The sequence below is a fragment of the Pongo pygmaeus genome, chromosome 13 (genome assembly GCF_028885625.2).
Source record: "Pongo pygmaeus isolate AG05252 chromosome 13, NHGRI_mPonPyg2-v2.0_pri, whole genome shotgun sequence".
In the NCBI taxonomy this organism is placed as follows: Eukaryota; Metazoa; Chordata; class Mammalia; order Primates; family Hominidae; genus Pongo; species Pongo pygmaeus.
This window is the reverse complement of record NC_072386.2, coordinates 87,977,915-87,997,166: the sequence shown is the minus strand read 5'-3', so window position 1 is coordinate 87,997,166 and position 19,252 is coordinate 87,977,915. Positions and strand designations below refer to the sequence as shown.

At 38.7% G+C, this 19,252-nt stretch overlaps 2 protein-coding genes across 5 annotated transcripts in view; one reads left to right on the top strand and one right to left on the bottom strand.

Moving 5' to 3' along the window:
- NCBP1 (nuclear cap binding protein subunit 1) overlaps positions 1-17,046 on the bottom strand; it is a 38,241-nt gene extending 21,195 nt beyond the window's left edge. The window contains exons 1-8 of one of the 3 annotated variants that reach the window (XM_054502172.2): positions 16,578-17,046; positions 9,611-9,699; positions 8,834-8,934; positions 7,139-7,295; positions 5,274-5,381; positions 4,767-4,888; positions 2,946-3,015; positions 2,286-2,501 (exon numbers count right to left, since the gene is read on the bottom strand). In XM_054502172.2, coding sequence (XP_054358147.1) covers positions 2,286-2,501; positions 2,946-3,015; positions 4,767-4,888; positions 5,274-5,381; positions 7,139-7,295; positions 8,834-8,934; positions 9,611-9,699; positions 16,578-16,611 — 897 coding nt within the window. In that variant the 5' untranslated portion in view covers positions 16,612-17,046. Of the gene's footprint in view, positions 1-2,285; positions 2,502-2,945; positions 3,016-4,766; positions 4,889-5,273; positions 5,382-7,138; positions 7,296-8,804; positions 8,937-9,610; positions 9,700-16,577 lie in introns of those variants that run through there. The other 2 variants (XM_054502173.1, XM_054502174.2) reach the window with 2 other exon arrangements.
- Positions 17,047-17,079: 33 nt separating this feature from the next.
- Positions 17,080-19,252, top strand: part of TSTD2 (thiosulfate sulfurtransferase like domain containing 2) — a 33,148-nt gene continuing 30,975 nt past the window's right edge. The window contains exon 1 of one of the 2 annotated variants that reach the window (XM_054502177.2): positions 17,080-17,225. The gene's annotated coding sequence lies outside the window, so the exon portion shown is untranslated. The remainder of the gene's footprint in view (positions 17,226-19,252) is intronic. The other variant, XM_054502176.2, reaches the window with a different exon arrangement.

Genomic DNA, 19,252 nt, shown 5'->3' with positions numbered 1-19,252 from the left:
ATTTCTTTTACTTATTCAACAAATATTTGAGAGACTATTATGTTCCAGGCACTAAACTGGGTGATGGGGATAAAAGTTCTGAAGTGTTAAAGCTCTATATTTCAGGAAATTCCACTGTCATGTTCACTTATACCCCAGAGTATCAGCTGTAGTGTTTTTTCTACTACATCTCATACCTAACCATACAACCACTGCCTACTTTACACACCAATTATTATATGAAACTAAATAATTTTGGATAATACAAGTCTTACAGAGTTAATTTTTTAAACCAAGAGAGTGAATTATTTCCATTAATAACTATGGAGAGAAAAAATTCTATTCAAACACCACATAGCCATAAAAAGTCATGCATGAATTGAAAAATGCCCATAATATACTGTCTAAGCTCAAAACATATTCCCTACATGGCATTATTTTATTCTTAAGTATATTCATAGCAAACAGGTTCAAAACACACAAAATAGACCTTTAATAATGACTTTTGGATGATTCTAATTTTTTTTTATGATTTCTAATGTTTTTTAATAAACAACTTGTAAAAGGCCAGAACAAAAACAAAATCCTGTTCGTTTTGAGAGTAATAAGTATTTTATATATTTATACTCTCCTAGCAAGGGATGGATATGCACCTTACAGAGGTGATACCAATTAAATATAAATACATGAGAAACAAATTTTGAGGTCCCATTCTAGTTTCCCCTGCACAAAAAAAAAATACCTGACCACAAACATTAGCAGTCTTAAATGTAAACCAGATTTTCAGTTAGATATATCTAAGTAGATCATTACATAATTTTGACTGAAGTATTTGGTTACATATGGAATATAGCAAAGACGGCAGGAAGCTGATAATTTTGTATATGTAACTGATTATCTGACACATTTTTATTCCAAAATAGATTACATATATACTAAATTCCTACTGGTCATAAGCACTTTACCACAGGACAGAAAAGAGACAATAGAAGAAACTCAAATTTGACTTAGGTGGTAATATTAATTTTTATGGCAATAGTTTTCAACTGGGGGCAATTTTGCTCTTGAGGGGACATATTGCACTCTCCGGAGATATTTTTGGTTGTCAAAACTGAGGCAGGGAGAGTGCTATTGACATTTAGAGGGTAGAGGTCAGGGACACCGCTGAGCATCTTACAATACACAGGATAGTACCCACAATGAAAATTATAAATTTTCTTAACTGTACAATATACAATTATAACAGTACAATGGCTGCCAGGAAACTTGACTTTGAAATAAAGAATATGTATATTAAAAATGATAAACTCAGCTTAGACTAATCTTTGGAATTTTTTAATTAAAAATACTTCTAACATTTGTTTTCAAATAGTCATACAATATGAATAATCACAAGACAGGCTGTGTTGCCTAGAGAGGGACCATATCTAAAACTAGGTACTTTTATTGAGAAATAACCTTATTAAGTATAATTATGGACAGGTGCAGTGGCTCATGCCTGTAAGCCCAACACTTTGGGAAAATGAGGCGGACGAATTGCTTGAGCCCAGGAGTTCAAGACCAGCCAGGGCAACATGGCGAAATCTCAACTCTACAAAAAATCTGCCAGGCTAGGTGATGCATGCCTGTGGTCCCAACTACTCAGCAGGCTGAAGTGGAAGGATCGCTTGAGCACAGGAAGCGGAGGTTGCAGTGAGCTTAGATCTCACCTCCAGCCTGGGCAACAAAGTGAGACCCCATTTCGAAAAGAAAAAAAAAAAAAGAAAGAAAAATTGCCAGAATGACTGAGCATTCATCATGTGACAGACACTGTTCTTGTTCTATGCATTTTACATGTTAATAATTTAATCCTCGTAACATAAGATATATACTACTATTACGAGATATATACTATTATTATTACCTTCAGGAAACGAAAGCACAGGGAGGTAAATAACCTTCCCAAATTCACACAGCTAGTATTTGGCTAAACCAAGATTAAAACACAAACCAACGTAGCTCTAAAAACCCAAAATCCACACTCTTAGCCTGCAAACTGTGCACGTCTCTCTAATCTATTTACACATGCCAAATATAACTTCTTGCATAATGAGGTGATATCATTCACTGAATTATCATTCAGTGATATCATTCACTTCATTCACTTCATTGCATAATGAGCTGATATCATTTACTTCATTGCTACTGACCTTCTTAGATAAAAACAACTCAAAATTAAAACATACCACAGGCATAATTCAAGCGGGATTAACCCACAAGCACAATGCAACACAGGTCACATCTAGGACTTTTAGTCGGTCACTTACCTCGGGATCATCTGTGTAATCAAACATTCTGAAGATGACCCTTGGCATTGGGTACATTGAATCTTCAGTGTGAGGAGGTGGTGTAAAAGGAGGCAGATTGTGCTGCAGTGCTTCACACAGGATGCTGTCAAAGGCAAGATAAGGTCTTAGGATGTGCCGTTCCTGCCAGCGATCCTTTTTCAATTTCTGAATCTGGGCCCACAGGCAATCTAAATACTAAAGACAGATTAATTTTTAATCATTAATATAATTAACATTTTGACTAGACAAAATGAAAAACCACTACCCTTTAAAATACAGGATACAAAAGTAAGCTAACTTGTAAGATGGTACAAAAAAAGGTGCTAAGTTTTTGTTTTTATTTCACTTATAAAGTCTACCTGTTTGGAACTGTCTGTTTTTACATTTTTCAAATTGAGCATTTTAATAAATATATATCAACTCTGTAACAGCTGGCATTCCAAGAACAAGGGAATATTTCAATCACATTCTATCATCTATTAAAAATCTACCATACACCTAGAGCTATGAGAAGGAGCTATCATGAAATGTAGAAACACAGCCAAAGGGTAAAGTGGAATGGTCTGAGTATCTTACAGAGATAAGAATCTATTCAAGAGCTGACTGTGTTTGTATCACAAGAGACTGAAATCAATTTACCTCTTCTTGTGGATGTGGTTTATCAGCAGTCCATACCTGTAACATGGGTACATGAGTCTTTTGGCGTCTTCTAAAGATAAAAATGAAAATCTACATTTAGGCTTTTAAAAACATGAGATGCTCAGTCACCTTCATAGTTATTAAAATGCAAATTAAAGCAATGAAATAACATTTTACCTACTGGAGTGGCAGATATCAACTGTTTTGATAATGTACCGTGTATCATCAAGATGCAGGTCAAGATTCAGTCTCAAACATTGTTGACAAAGAGGTTAACTGGTATAATCTCTTTGGGAGAGTATAATCTCTTTGGAAGGTAATCTGACTAAATCTATCAAAATTGTTTAGAACCTTCAATCCAGCAATGCCATTTCTAAAAATTTATATACCCCACAAATATATTTGCACATGTACATAAAGATATATACACAAAGATATTCACTGAAACATTGTTTATAACAGCAAAAGATTGAAAATAACCTAAACGTCCACCAACAGGAGACTACGGAAATCATGGTACATTAAAAAGTGAAATACCCTACAACTGTTAAAAAGAATGAGTAAAGTATTTTTATGCAAAAAATCCAAGTTATAGTAAGAAAAAAAAAAAAAAAAAGCCAAGTGAAGAACAGTGTGTATACTGGGCTATCATTTGAATAAAATAAAAAAGAGAAGGATATGTATACACACACAGAAGATTCTTTTTTTTTTTTCTTTTTTTTTGAGACGGAGTCTCACTCTGTCACCCAGGCTGGAGTGCAGCGGCGGCACCATGTCGGCTCACTGCAACCTCCGTCTCCTGGGTTCAAGCAATTCTCCTGCCTCAGCCTCCCGAGTAGCTGGGATTACAGGCACCCACCACCACGCTCGGCTAATTTTTGTAGTTTTTAGTAGAGATGGTTTTTCACCATGTTGGCCAGGCTGGTCTCGAACTCCTGACCTCAGGTGATCCACCTGCCTTGGCCTCCCAAAGTGCTGGGCTTACAGGCATGAGTCACTGCGCCCAGCCAAAAGATTCTTATTTTTTAAGCTTAACTTTACTTAATAACCAACTAAGTAGCTATTAACAGTTATCCAAAAAAAGCACTTAAAAAAGAGAAAATGAAACTTAACATCAAAAACAATCTGTAAAAACCTAAGGGCCACATAACCATTACCATGTTGCTGGATAGTTAAGCATAAATTTACTAAAAAGACCTATTTATTATTATTGTATCTAACAATATAAACCAAGCTTTTACATTGGCTTGGGAGAGATGGGTAATGGGAAGACATGTGACTATTTTAATTGAAATGTGTCATATTACTTAAGAAGTACTGGCTGGATGGAGGGTTAAGGACCACTGTTTTAAGAGCTTGATTTAGGATTAATTTACATGAAATAAATATATTGTATGTGCTAAGACAATGGTTCTCCACTTGTGAAATGTGTTAATAATACAGATGTCCAAATCTCTCTCTCAAATTGTATAATTTATTAGGTCTGGGGGTTGGGGTCTGAGTATTTTAAGTACCACAGGTAATTCTTATCCACACTAATATTTGAGGAACTATTGCACTAGGGTGTTTTATGTCTTTTATAAACATATAAAAGCAGCTTAAAAGAAGCTATATTACCAACTGTCCTTTGCACTGGCAAAAGTAAGCAAACCATATCTGACTACTTTGAGGTCTCAGTGAGTTAAAACAGCAGGAGAACAGGATTACCTAGAAAATACCTTCAGGAACTCTACAGCTTATTTTTGAGAAACTCAAATGATATCACTGATATAAGATATCCTTTATCTAAGCAACAAAGAGTACTATGAGCTGTGCCCTTACTTAAGATAGCTTTCAGTGTTGGCAAAGATGCGGTCCATCTCTGCATCTTTCTTTTCGTACAACTCCTTTCCAACCCAGGGCAAAGATGACAGAAATGCATACACATACCAATCTCGTCGCACCTAAAGGATTTTTAAAAAGTTAAGTTTAAAATATGCTTTAATTATATTCGTTCATATTTTATTTATTCTTGAATGAAATCCTATGGAAGCTATTTAATAGGACTTAAATAAGACACCTGGTTTATACAGAGCACTTCTAGATATATTAGTTCTAATCTTACTAGACAGCATCATTTAAATCAACATACAGATATTATGAGAACCCACCAGTGTGCCAGTCAACTTAATTTTTAGATAGTAAGAACTTAAAGTGTGATAGTCTGCTGTTATTTTTTCTTTATTGCTAATGGGTTATCAGCAAAAAATTCCTGGTACTATATGGAAGTACCAGGATTCAGTAACCCCTCAAGAACCCCTCAAGATTCAGCATGAGGGGTTCTCTTACCTGAGGTACATCTTCTTCCTGAGTTACGCTTACAAAATTTTCAAACATAGCAACCATTGATGGGGCGGCAATCACATGACAATTCACAAGATCAGATAAAAAACGGACCTGTTGGGGCAAACAATTTCTGCTATTAAACCTAAATGTTCTTTATAATAACTACAAAATAAGCAATCTTGTATAGGTTAAACTATTGGTCTGAAAAACTATAGCCTAAGGGCTGAATCTAGCCTACTACCTGTTTTTTGCATAGCTGGGAAGTAAAAATGGTTTTTACATTTTTAAATGCTTGAAAAAAAAATCAAGAGTATTTTATGACGCATACAAATTACATGAAATTCAAGTTTCAGTGTCCATAAGTAAACTTAATGGAATAGCCACGCTCATTCAGTTACATGTTGTCTATGGTTGCTTTTGTGCTACAATGGCAGAATTGAGAAGTTGTAACAAAGACTATATAAAGGACAGCAATCTGTGAGTTCATAGGTTTCTATGCTATACTACATCAAGAATCCAGATTGTAAAATATTCTAGCTACTTCAACCTATAATCTCCTTTTCTGTTTGGCTGTAATTTTCACTGAATTACTGAAATGGAAATTACAGAACACATATTTATTGGGTGTGCTTAGTGTGCTATTGCTAAACACTACTAAAAGTCACTGTTAGGGGACCCATTCTAGTGGAACAAGCACAATCTCAATACAAAGGAACGACTCCCACACTAAAAGGCAAATTAAGCATTTTTTAGGAACAATGACAAAGGGAGCTGGGGAAAGCATCACAAAGGAGGTAACAATTAGGCTAGGTCATAAAGGATAAGCAACAGTCTCAAGTAGTGAGCAAGCAGGGCAGTCTAGGAATAGAGGTTCAAAAACAAGGTGTGTTTAGGGATCTGCAAGTTATTTTGATATTGCTGGAGAGCGTATGGGAGACAAGAATAGAGAAACAGACTGGGGAAACCATAAAAAGTCAGGCTAAAGAGTCTGGACTTTAATCCTATAGCCTGATGGGTGTCCAAACTTTTTTGATTGTGTACTCAGTAAAAAAGAATTTGATCACATATCTTCAACACATACATACATATTTATGATATACACTGGATCACCATTAATCTATGTATTATTAGTAAGGCTTAATTTCATTTCCACTTAAGATAAATAAGAGTTCTTAATATTCACTTCCTGCAACCCAAGGAATCATCTTGTGCACCAGGCTTTTAAGACCACTCACTGTAGACAATGGGAAGGAACTAAGGTTTTTTTAACCAGTAACCAACATGTGCAGAGCCTAGTTATAGAAAGACTAGTCTGGTGCCACTGTAGAACACAAAGTGAAAAGCAGAGAATCTAGATGCAAAAAGATCAGTTAAGAGGCTATTAAGAACATCTGGAGGAAGGCATAAACTATGCTAGAGGCCCTGGAGACCAAGAAAGGACAGATCTGAGAGAAATTAGGGAGACAGAATTGACAGGGACTGGGAACACCTATGGTACAAGAGGGCAAAGGGAAGACATAAATTAATGCTCAGCTTTCTAGACGGGTTATTCAGTACACAGTGGCCACTGTATGAGCTGGGGAGAGGGCAGAAAAAAGGAGGTATGAATGATGCATTAATTTAGGCACTTCCTAGTGACGTATCTGAAGGCTATGCAGCTAGCATCTGGAATACTGGACTGGAGCTCAGGAGAAAGGTTGGAGATACGGTTACAGATTTGGGGGTATCGTCAAAATAAAGGTGGCTTATGAAGCTATGAAAGTGAATGAGAATTCTTTAGGAGAGCATTTTAAATTATTTGGTTGTAGTTCACCTTCTCCCTCCATCCCAACAGTAGTCATAACATACCAACAAACAAACAAACTCACCAAATACACAGCTTCATTATAATTGTTTGCTTTCAATGATTCTTTAAGTTGACGAATCATGGCTTCTACAAATTCTCCACCAAAATTGTAATTCCTGGCATTCAGTAGTCCAACTAATGTTGTATAAATTGTCAGCTTCTCAGGTAACAGGCGTGCACTGATTTAAGAACCCAGTATAACAAGAAAACCCCAAAACAATGGCGTTAAGTTGCTGAATTTTATGTGAATCTTTTTATCATTCCATTAACTTTGGAACAGGATTACTTTTAGCTATGTCTTTAAAAATACTTCAGAAAAAGCATGTCATTAAGAAATGTTACATAGTCCTGTAATTTTTCATTTTAATTCATTAGTTAATCTAAGAGTTAAGAAAGTAAATGATTTAATTGTAAAGTTATCATACTGAAATAAACAAAACTAATGCTACAACAGTTTTTCTTCAAGTGTGCTTAGTGGAACTGAATAGCATTTCCACAAAACATGGTTTCCATGGTAAAATAGCTCAGAAATCCTGGGTGAAACAAGCCTCTTTAATACAGAATCATTAAGGGGGGGTGTGCAGCATTCAGAATTTCTAAACTTAGCTAACCAAATGTCATGGAACTAGAATTCTACTTTGAGAAACACTATTCTAGTTGTTTAGAAAAGATGCACAATTAACACGAGTTTCATCTAAGTTCCTACCAGTTTAATTATTGAATTTTTTAAAAACGTACTCTGATATAGTTAAGATTTGTTTACATCTCAGTTGCTTACTCCAAGTGTGTTGATTTCATTAAAGTTATTTAAAAACTATGGGAAAGGATTACAATAAACCTCTAGAAAAAGCAATTTTTCCTAATTTAGGCAGCCTTTAGAATTAGCTCAAAAAGCAATAAGAATTCATAATCATTCAGTGCGCAAGAGATTCTCTTTGACTTGTTTTCCTAAAGTATGTAGTAGAACATCAGGGACAATCAAGGTCTTCAAAAAAAATACCTGTGTTGATGGTAACTGTGCTCCCTGAAACCCTCCCAAAACCAAAAATTAAAAAAGAACACTGCAAAGCAATACAAGTTCAGCCTTAAACAAACAAGGCTTCCAACAGTTTAAATACTACTCCATTTTAATAAAGGGTTTCAGAAGATTTCCTTAGTAGTTTCTTAAAGTTACCTTCACTTCATCTAAACTAAAAGGCTGAGAAGTGATAAACATCACCTTCATAATTTAAAAACACCTCATGGATACATTACAATTTCATGTAACTACAAAGACTCCTATTTATCCAGAGAGTATGCCTATTAATAGTGGTTTCCAAAGCATCTCCAGTCTTCCAAGAAGGGCTATTACTTGAGTTACCAATTCCCAAATCTGTTTGGTACTACTAATTTAAAAATGTAAGTATCATACATTTAAATGTACATGCTTAAAAATATATATCTGAATGAGACAGTATCTACTATCTCTATAAAAAGTCAACTAAAATGATTCTAAGGTTCTAAGAAATAACACGTAAAGAAAATGTTCAATTTTAGTTTTATCCCTAAGAAAAAGAGTTCACCAAAGGGCCAAAGGTTGGCTCATTTGTACAAATTTCCCCATAGAAGGAAAGCCAAGGACATACAGAACATAAACATGTATTTTGAACATTTCCCAAAGCATTTAAGAGTAGATAATACATTATCACCTGGATTCATAAATCTTTTGCATACATACACTGTACAAAGAAGCCTTAAGATCTTGCTCTTGTAGTTAGGAAGATCAGCTTCCAAAACACCAGCCAAGCCTTCTAGGTTGCTCTCCAAAGAGCAGGCACTCTGTAGAGGACATCACATTAAATATCTGTCAAGTACTCAGCAATATAAATTTATTTTTAAAAATCTATTTAAATGTAAATATATATATTTTAAAATCTATCATTTTAAAATCATTACCAATCATCTGTCCTTTCAATTGCTATTTTAGTGAACTAAAATAAAAATTTCTGCATGATCATTAAAATAGTCTTACATGCATACAGAGCTATAATGGGTTTAGTATAAATCAATTCAGATAGTTATTGTTCTTTAGAAATCCATGAAAAGTGGACGAGTGAAATTTAAAAACTAAGCAGTCTATGATAGCAGAATAAGTATTAGAAATGGGAGGACACCATGGGCTCTATTTTACCTCTTTGACTAATTCACTCTCTTACTCTGGGCAAATTATCTCAAGTATTCAGGGCTGATGTAGTTCATGCATAAATTAAGGGGTCTATACCCTAGGTCCCTTCTAAGGCTCATCTTCTATGAAAATTATTAATTACTAAAGTACTAAAAATGATCAATTATCTACATCCCAAGGGCTTCAGCATGGATTCAATTTGGGATACAGATGCATGGTAATACCAGCTTTGCCAAAATGTAGTCCAAGTTTTCAGCTGCAAAAATTAATCAAAGCACAGTTAACCACATTCTTAAACTCATCACAGCCTGTGCCTATTGTGTGACATACCTTTTCTCCTACTTTGCATATTAAAGATTCCAAATGATCTTCAGTTTCATTTGCATCAGAGGTCTTTCTCCTTTTGTGAGGCTGCCCACCTATTTCAGCAACATAAAAAATTAACATTACATGATAAATCTGCTACCACAAATTTTATCTAACCTTTTAGGCTATAATCTCTTTTCTACCAGGCCCTATGTTTTTACAGAGTAGAAGCTCTTCACAGACCCTCCATTTCTCAGACTAAGCTAGATTAACCAACAGCCTCCCATTCCCAGAGCCACTATATACAATAACTCCAGGAGGCATTATTTATGTTAAATTTTGTGTGAATAGTGCCCATGGAGCTATGCAATCAGCAGCCCTGTCCATTTCTGTGGACAAGCTGGAAAGCTGCCAACAACATGTTAAACACTAGTAGTTAGAATACTCATGTACCGCTACTCCCATTCTTTTAACTTGAGTTGTTTACTGATCCTCAGTTGCTTGTTCCGAAACCCGTTAGTACCAGTAGTATTCATTAGTCTAATAATGTAATTATTATGTAAATGACAAAATAAGGCTGCAAAACCAAGTCGAATGCTTTGGAAAGACTTGATCAGAAAAAAAAGCTGTCATATCAGCTATAAAGAGGAAAGCTTCAAAAGATGGGAAAAAGGAGCATAAAACATTAGGATTTCTCACTTGCTTCACATGTTTCTAAGCTCTAATCTCAAGTCTTCAATTAACAATTTCAGTTCTGCATATGATGCAGCACAACGGTATAGTTTATCCTAAATAATGGGAACAAGTCAGTATACATATATTCAAAGAAAAGTCCTGAGCACTATATCAAATAATTGGTGGAAAAAAGGACCACGTTTTACAATTCCTGCTTTAACTAGCTTTTATTAACTGAATTACTGATAACTGATTTATTTAAAAACCATATCATTCGAATAATCTCTATGTTTTTTAAATCTACCATTCTAAAATCATTACCAAGCATCTGTCTTTTTCATTGCTCAACAATTCAAGTTGAATGAAGGTGTGCTAAAAATTAACCTCAAACACCTGTCTATTAAGACTCTTGCTGTTTCTATCTCTTACCACTTTGTTTAAACCCTTAACACACTCACCTAAGTCCTTTTGTGGTATAACATAAAGCTTAAAAAATTAAAATAATAGTGTTAAGTATGGAACCTGATGCTGCTGCTTAAACACTTTGGCTAGTCTAATAGAATTCAATTTTCGACTTCTATTGATTCGATTATTTGGTCAGCATATGGACAAGAAAGCAAGAGCCTGTAACTGTGCAGGGAATCGGTATTAATAATGAAAATCTGCAGCTGGATATACGGTTACACAGTAGCAAGTTATATATAACTTCAATCTTCAGACCTGAACAGCCAAAGGAATTATTGTTACAAAGTTCATAATCACTTACTTGCCTCTGGAACACTTGGCTTGAAATGATGTATGGTGATTCTCATAAAACACAGCACCTGGCTACTCTAAGCTTGGAATGTTAAATCTATTGAATGACTGAAATGATCTTCAGATACCACATGAACTGAAGCTGAATAAAACGAATCTATTACTATCCACACAGGACCTGAGGGGGGGCATTATAAAGGTTACAGGGTAAGACACTCTGTGTGTCAACTTCCCAACCCATTAATTACCATGATAACCTGACTGAATGTCCACTGACTATAATTTTGAAAGGATAATGCCACAAGAAGTATAATATGCATGCAGCATGAGAGCTGAGATGTATTTATTCCTAGAGATATCTGCCTGTGTAAAGTTGTAGACATGTGTGGCAGAGAGGTTCAGGGACCTTGATTCTTAAGTATATATCAAACCTAAGTCACAGGACCTATCAAGGTTCCACCACCCAAAGTGCCAAATTTCACGCAAAGGTCTTTTATTTCCAGGATTCACTTATTGAAAAAAACAAAGCATAACTGATGTAATATTTACGCAAGCTGCCAGCTAGGACATTCAAATAGCCTTCTTCTACAGCAGTAGTTCTCAACAGGGTGTAGATTTTGCTCCCAGTGGTCATCTGGCAATCCTTGGAGACATTTTTAGTAGTCAAAACTAGGGGAAGCAACCGGCATCTAGTGGGTAGGGGCCAGGCATGCTGCTAAATATCCCACGTTGCATAGGGCACCTCCCAAAACAAATAACTGGCCAAGAATGTCAATAGTGCTGATGTTAAGAAACTGTATTCTAGAAAGCAGAGCTCCTCAGAACCAAATTTCAGTGAGGTTGGGAGAATGCAGATGCTGAAAAACTAGCTGAATGAGAGCAGTTATTTTTTGTTGTTGTTTTTTAAACCTTAAGCACACTGTTCCCTTCTTTCTGGTTCATCTATTTTGCCAACCCTTTATTCCACCTCTACAGTCTTCCTAACTTAACTTTCCAGCTGGCTTGTTCCAGTTTGGAATCATACCACAGCCTTTAAAGCAACCCTCCTAGGCCCTCTTATAAGCTTGAAAAGGGGAAAATAGTGCTGTGGGAAGAGAAGGTATGATTTCTGAGAAACAACTAGAAAATACATGTACATAGTCACATCTCTGAACTGCAAACCCTCTGTTCATTTTGGCTATATTAAAGGACAAGATTTGTCTGGAGAATGGGAGGAGGCAGAAAGTATTAAGACGTAAGAAATGTTCCACTCTCACCTGATAGTTGAGAGACTATAAAGGGGTGAAAACTACAGACAAAATCTGAACTTAAGAACAGAAACATGATATTGAACTCAGAAGACAACCTGGGTAAGAGAACAGGCAAATGAAATAAAACAATACGAATACAATTTGGGGAATGAGCTAAATGTACCCTGAAGAAAACGTATCTATGGTAGTTCCCAAGGCAAGAACAGATTTTTTATTAAAATTTAACTATGTAAAAGTTTTAAAATGTAAATTAAAGATAACATTACCACTTCACTCAGACAGACTTGGCTAGTATAGAGAAGCAGGTATAAAATCCATCTGAAAAGATCTTAATAAACCAAATAAATTTCCCCTCTATAAGGCAATCCTAATTTTATATGGGTACACTGTATATCTTATAGCCTTACAAGAAATTTTAGACCCACAAAATGGAAAACAGAAACCAACCCTGTAAAATAAAAAAGTAAAGTAACTAAAACCAACAAGTTCAACATTACGTTTTTAAACCTTAAGCACACTGTTCCCTTCTTTTTGGCTCATCTATTTTGATATTGAACAACTTCAAAGAAAGATAACATGCCTTGAGCCTGCAGATTTAAAACAGAGGCAACCATCACTTCTGAAATAAACTATACTCTCTCAAAATAACAAATCCTTTCACTTCTATTTTTTTCTTTAGTTAAGTAAAAAAATCAGCCACAGTCTAAAGGACAAGGATCTAATTCTAAGAAGCTTAAATGGGGCTAATACAGCAAATCTGAAATTTTTGTAAATTGCCAAAATTCCCGAAATTGTATTCGTATTGTTTCTAGCTAAGATTTTGAACAATCTAAATCCTTTCTTAAAAGAACAAACAATGGCCTGCATATCCCATAGTAACTAAAAAGCTTCAGAGGCATTTTTAAAACAAGTCTAAGCAATTAGTTAAGATTTAGCACTGGACTAGTATCCATACACGTTACTTTCCATTTAGCATTTCCTTTTCCTTGTTTATAAATGGACTACTACATGAACTTCATTGGTATAGCCTCCTAATCCTACCCCCCTGAATCTTTGATAGTCGAGTCTCAATACACAAGTATAATTTTATAATCTCCCTATAAGATGCGACCCTCTGCTATCTCTCTAATCTTATCTCCTACAACTTCCCCCTCACTCACTCTGCTCCAGCACCACTGGCCTCCTTGCTCTTCTGTGAACATGACAGGAACCCTATAGTCTTCAGGCTTTTGCGCCCATGGTTACTTTTGGATCACTGCTTTTCCCCATACAGCTATATGGCTGCTACCTTACCTCTGGCAAGTCTTTGTTCAAATGCCATTCACACCGAGGCCTTCTCTAACCTACTTACATAAAACAGTAACTTCTCCCTCACAGAAATCTCTCCCCCCTTTACCTGATATCACTCCATAGCACCTGTCACTATATGATACACTATACTTTACTTGACTGTCTTTTCTCTACTCTAGAGGGGAGGCTCTATCTTTATATTGTCCACTGTTGTATGGCAAGTAATTAGGACAGAGCTTGGCACTGTTAAGTATTTGTTGAATAAATGATTTTATATATATATATGTATGACTTTCCATATGCTTGCTTCTATACATACAGTATATATTATAATTGTTATATGTAAAATATATATTAGAGTCTACATTTTATATAAACATAAACTTATATAATATATAAACAAACTTATATAATATATACACTTATATATTATATAAATATATATTTAAATATATATAATACATTCTATTATAGTTTTTATATATATATATACACACTATATAGAGAGTCAAGCATATGGAAAGTCAGGGCAGTGAATGACAGCAGCTGACAATTGTCCAGAAATGCTCAGATGCATCTATTTAATTCTGACTGTAATAATTCCTAGCCTATTTTAAAATAGCCTTCTATAATCCTTAAGCTTCTAAGATTTCTTATTTTTTAAAAAATAGATGTTTAACTAAAAGGAAAGCATCCAAAATAATCTGATTCAGATCACTGTGTAGGGTAAACTCCAGCTGATCGTTATCCAAATTGTGGCAATTGACAAAAATTTCACATTTGCTGTATTATCAAACATGAACTGTATCTGCCTCTCCCACACTAAAATATCAACCATAAAAACCTTTGCTTAATGAATGCCTTGTTTTACTTGTCTTATTTACTCTGAGGTTCTCGCGGCAAGACCCAAATGGACAGTGATTTGGCTGCCAGCTGGTGTTAAAAACAAGCCAACTCCAAGAAAGTTATGTAAGTCTCCCAATAACCAAAGCAAAAGTTATTTTCCTACATATTTCCATTCCAATTCTCTAGGATGCCCTACAATGACATTTCCTCTCTCTTTAGGGATTACCTCTAAGTGAGAAAAAGGAAGCATAAGAACAACAAAGAAAATGGAAAGAACAAAAGACTCAAGTTCTCCAGCCCCCAAGTAATGACTTGAGAAGTATATTAGTTTTTGACTAGTCAATTACAAAGCATATGAAAATTGTATTATCGGCGGGCGCAGTAGCTCACATCTGTAATCCCAGCACTTTGGGAGGCCGAGGCGAGTGGATCACCTGAGCTCAGGAGTTCAAGATCAGCCTGGGCAACATGGCGAAACCCCGTCTCTACAAAAAATACAAAAACAAAAAAAAAATTAGCCGGGCGTGGTGGCCCGCGCCTGTGGTCCCAGTTACTTAGGAGGCTGAGGTGGGAGGATCACTTGAGCCTGAGAGGCGGAGGTTGCAGTAAGCCGAGATCGCGCCACTGCACTCCAGCCTGACAAAGAATGACACTCTGTCTCAAAAAAAAAAAAAAAAAAAGGAGGGAATTGTATTTTCTGTGCCTTGTACAGAGGTTACACAAGAAACCTCTTGTGTTAGAAATCAAAGCACGCAGCATAGTTATTTAATTTATACCTGTGTAGTGAGGAGAGCCCTGGACTGGATTTGCTCTTGCTAGTGTTTGGGAACTGACAGCTGTCCCTCCATCTTAGTTATGCTCAGTCTCTAGACCCTTAGGTGTCAGATAGAAAGCTGGACTAGAATATCCTCTCAAGCTATGCGTTCGTAGAAATCTGGTGTTTCACTATTAAAACTAAATGCATGCAATTCTGCCTCCACCTCAACTGCCACAACACTCAAGGAGAGACAAACGTTAGTAGATAAAACTTACTCAATTTAAAATGTCTGTTATGGGTTTTTTTCTGACATTGACAGCATCTGCTAACGTTTACCGCCTCTTAAGCGTTGGCAAATGATAAAACATCATTGTTGCTGATGTGTATTACCTCATTTAACCTTCACAAAAACCAGAAGATATATATATCATTACTTCTGTATTACAGACTAAAGTTTAAGTAGATTACATAACCTGGACAAGATCACCAAGTAAACGGTAGGGTCTGGCTTTGAACCTAAACCCTCTGGTTCCAAAGTCTCATCTCTTAACCACTACTATACACTCTCTTCAAAAAACAATACACTAAAATGTTAATAATAGAATTACTCTAAGTTTCACTTTTTTGGTGTGTGGATTTGTGTTTTTGACCGATTGTAAGGCTTATGTGTAATATAAGCTTTTTTTTTGTTAAAACTAGAATTATTCAGTCTTTATGAAGGCAACACTATGATCTCCACGAGCACAATCATCCAAATGAAGATGGGAACCCCTGTTCTAACTCTCTCAGAGGCCTGAAGTTAGTTTTCTAGCACTCTCTCTCACACAAGGGAAATGCGCTTATGGCCAGTTCAAAATCTGCAGTAACCTGTGTCTGTTTATTAGGCACCTCTTGGGCGTGGGTAAGACAATATTCTTTCCCTGCAGCTTGAAAGAAGGGAAATCAACGGATGACCACTACCGGAACAGAGTTCAGACTGCAACTCATGAGATCTCTCAGTCCTTTCCTTCAGTGAATTCTTCCGAGCCCTTTTCAGGTGCAGCTTTGAAGGTTAAAACGAGACACTAGGACCAGTGGGTCCCTAAGAGGCGGCAGCACAGACACAGGTGTGCTTCCCTGCTCCGTGGTGCTACGGCCGAAATTCTGAAGCGTCCTTAGAGACCAAGGGTCTACCCATGGGGTTCACCAGGCCTTCTTTCCCGAGGATCGGCCCTTGACTCAAAGAACTGGGGCGGGGGAGAAGTCGCTTTCTAGAAGCCGCCCGGCCACACCACCACTGTATTCTCCTCTTTCCCTCCGCGGCTCCCCGCACGTTCCCGGGGAGAAGAGCTTCCAGTCTCTTCCGTGGACACCCAAAGACGCCGAGCCTCGGCTCCCAACCGGGAGCGGCCTCCGCGGCCGGGCCGCAGGCACTCACCGTCGTTCTCGTCGCTGTGCCGCCGCCGCGACATGCCGCCCTCCGGTGCGCCGCTGAACCGAGAGGCCAGGCGGTAGCGCTGCAGGAACTGTCCGGTCGCTAGCCGACGCAAGGACAGCTGCAAGGCGCGCGGATGGGCCGGCACGCAGGCGCACTAGCTCGCCACGGCCCCGGAAGAGCAGGAGAGGCCGCCGGGTGGGCTAGGCGCTGCGAGAGCCGGCGTGAGGAAGCTCAGTGGGCTACGAACGTCTGGCACACACGCAACCGCCCCCTCGGGCTGCCTCCGCCTGCCGGCTACTTCTTTCTCCCGCCTTCCGCTCTATGTCCTTCCGGGACCACGCAGAAAGTGCCGCCGCTTTGGCCAGTCAGAGCCCCCGGGCCGCGGTCGTCTTACGCGCGGAGGCGGGTGGTGCCGGCGGCCGCTCTAGTCCCCGCCTCTGCTCAGGCCGGTCCTCCAGGGCGTCTCAATGGTTTCCCGGCTGCCCTTGCGCCGACGCCAGGAGACTTCCGGAGCTTGGTGACGTCACGAGCGAGCTTTTCTACCCAAATACGCGGCGGGGGAATAGGCTCGAGGGCGATGAGCAGTGACAATTGCTAGGCAGAGACAGTGCAGGGAAGAGAGACCTAAGAAAGGATCAGGACTGGCGGGTATGTGCTCATCTACTCCCACTTTCCGGCTTTTGCCGCCTTGGGAAAAGTGGGAGGAGAGGTTGGGCCGAGCTCGGCATGCGGGGTGGGGCCTGGGCAGGAGGCGGTGCCGCACGTGCCGCCCCTTGGTATGGAAAGGCCGGCCCTGACGCGAGCGTGCTGCTCCCGGCTTGCCGGCTGTCCGTCATTTTCCCTAAGTTGTTTGCTTAGGAAGGAACAAATGATTGTTTTAGTAATCTGTTTTCAAGGGTTATTGGGTACCTGTATGCCTGTGTGTGAGCGTCCCCTCCCCTGATGTCTTTATGAGCACCATACTGGCTTATCTGCTTTGTCCATGGCCATCTGAAATTTCACTCTCCCGGCCTAAAATTCTCCTTCGGTGTTACCCATTTCAGTAAATGACGTCATCCATCGGCTGCTTAATCCAAAAATTTAGAGAGTCTTTCTTAGCTCTTTTCCCTCACTTTTTACATAACAATTATCTGTAAACCCTGCCTGCCCTGCTGTCAACACAAATCCAGAATCAGATCATGTTACTGCTTTGTTTAAAAGTCTCCTATGACGGCCGGGCGGGGTAGCTAACGCCTGTAATCCCAACACTTTGGGAGGCCGACGTGGGCGGATCCGCTTGAGCCTAGGAGTTCAAGACCCACCTGGGCAACAAGGCGAACACCGTCTTTACAGGAAAAAAAAAATTAGCCAAGCCTAGTGTTTGGCCCCTGTAGTCCTAGTTACTCGAGGGGAGGGTTGGGGGCCGAGGTGGGAGGATCCCTTGAGCCCAGCGGTGATCGCACAGTGCACTCCAGCCTGGGCAACAAAGTGAGACCGTGTCAAAAAAAAGTCTCCTACGACTTTTCATTGCACACTCCATGCCATGGCCTGTGGGGTTCTACTTCTCCTCACTGTACTCCAACCACTCTTTCTGTTCTTACAATAAGTCAAGCTTGTTCTTATTTTAGGAATTTATACTATTTCCTTTACCTGAAGGTCTCTGGTTCTAAATCTGCGTGGCTGGCTGTTGGTCACTTAGGTCTCAGCTCAAATGTCAGGTCCTTAGTGAGGCCTTCTTTGGTTACCCAATCGCTGTTTTATTTCATTCAACGAATATTATATTTATTAGCATTTAGCACCTCCTAGGTGCCAGGCAGAGTTCTGAATGCTGAGGATGTAGAGGTGAACAAAGGAAAACCCATGCTCTCTTGGCGCTGATATATTCTAACGACCCATTCAGGAATAGCCACAAATAGTGCCATCATAGGTAGTGAGCAACGGGAGAGTAGTAGATGAAATCAGAGAGGTAGGGGGAAGGTGCTCTGTGAGGACTTTGGACGTTATCCAAGTAAATTGAGAAGTCATTGGAGTATGATTTTTTTTTTTTTTTTTTTTTGAGACAGGGTCTCGCTCTGTTGCCCAGGCTGGAGTGCAGTGGCACAGTCTTGGCTCATTGTAACCTCTGCCTCTTAGGTTCAGGCAATTATTGTGCCTCGGCCACCCAAGTAGCGGCAATTACAGACATGCGCCACAACACCAGGCTAATTTGTGTATTTTTAGTAGAGATGGGGTTTCGCCATGTTGGCCAAGCTGGTCTTGAACTCCTGGCCTCCCAAAGTGCTGAGATTACAGGCATGAGCCTCTGTGCAGGGCCAGTCTGACTTATTTTTTTAGTAGTTACTTCTCATGCTCCCAAAGGAGGAAGATAGTTCAGTTTTTGCAGTAATTATGGCTGCAAATGATAGTAGCTTGAACTAGGGTGGTAGTGAAGATGGTGGTGCAAAGTGATCTGATTGGATTGTACTTCAAAAGCAAAGCTGGCCAGGCATGGTGGCTCACCCCTGTAATCCTAGCACTTTGGGAGTTCGAGGTGGGTGGATCACAAAGTCTGGAGATTGAGACCATCCTGGCCAACATGGTGAAACCCCGTCTCTACTGAAAAAAAAAAAATACAAAAATTAGCTGCGTGTGGTGGCGCACAGCTGTATTCCCAGCTACTTGGGAGGCTGAGGCAGGAGAATCGCTTGAACCTGGGA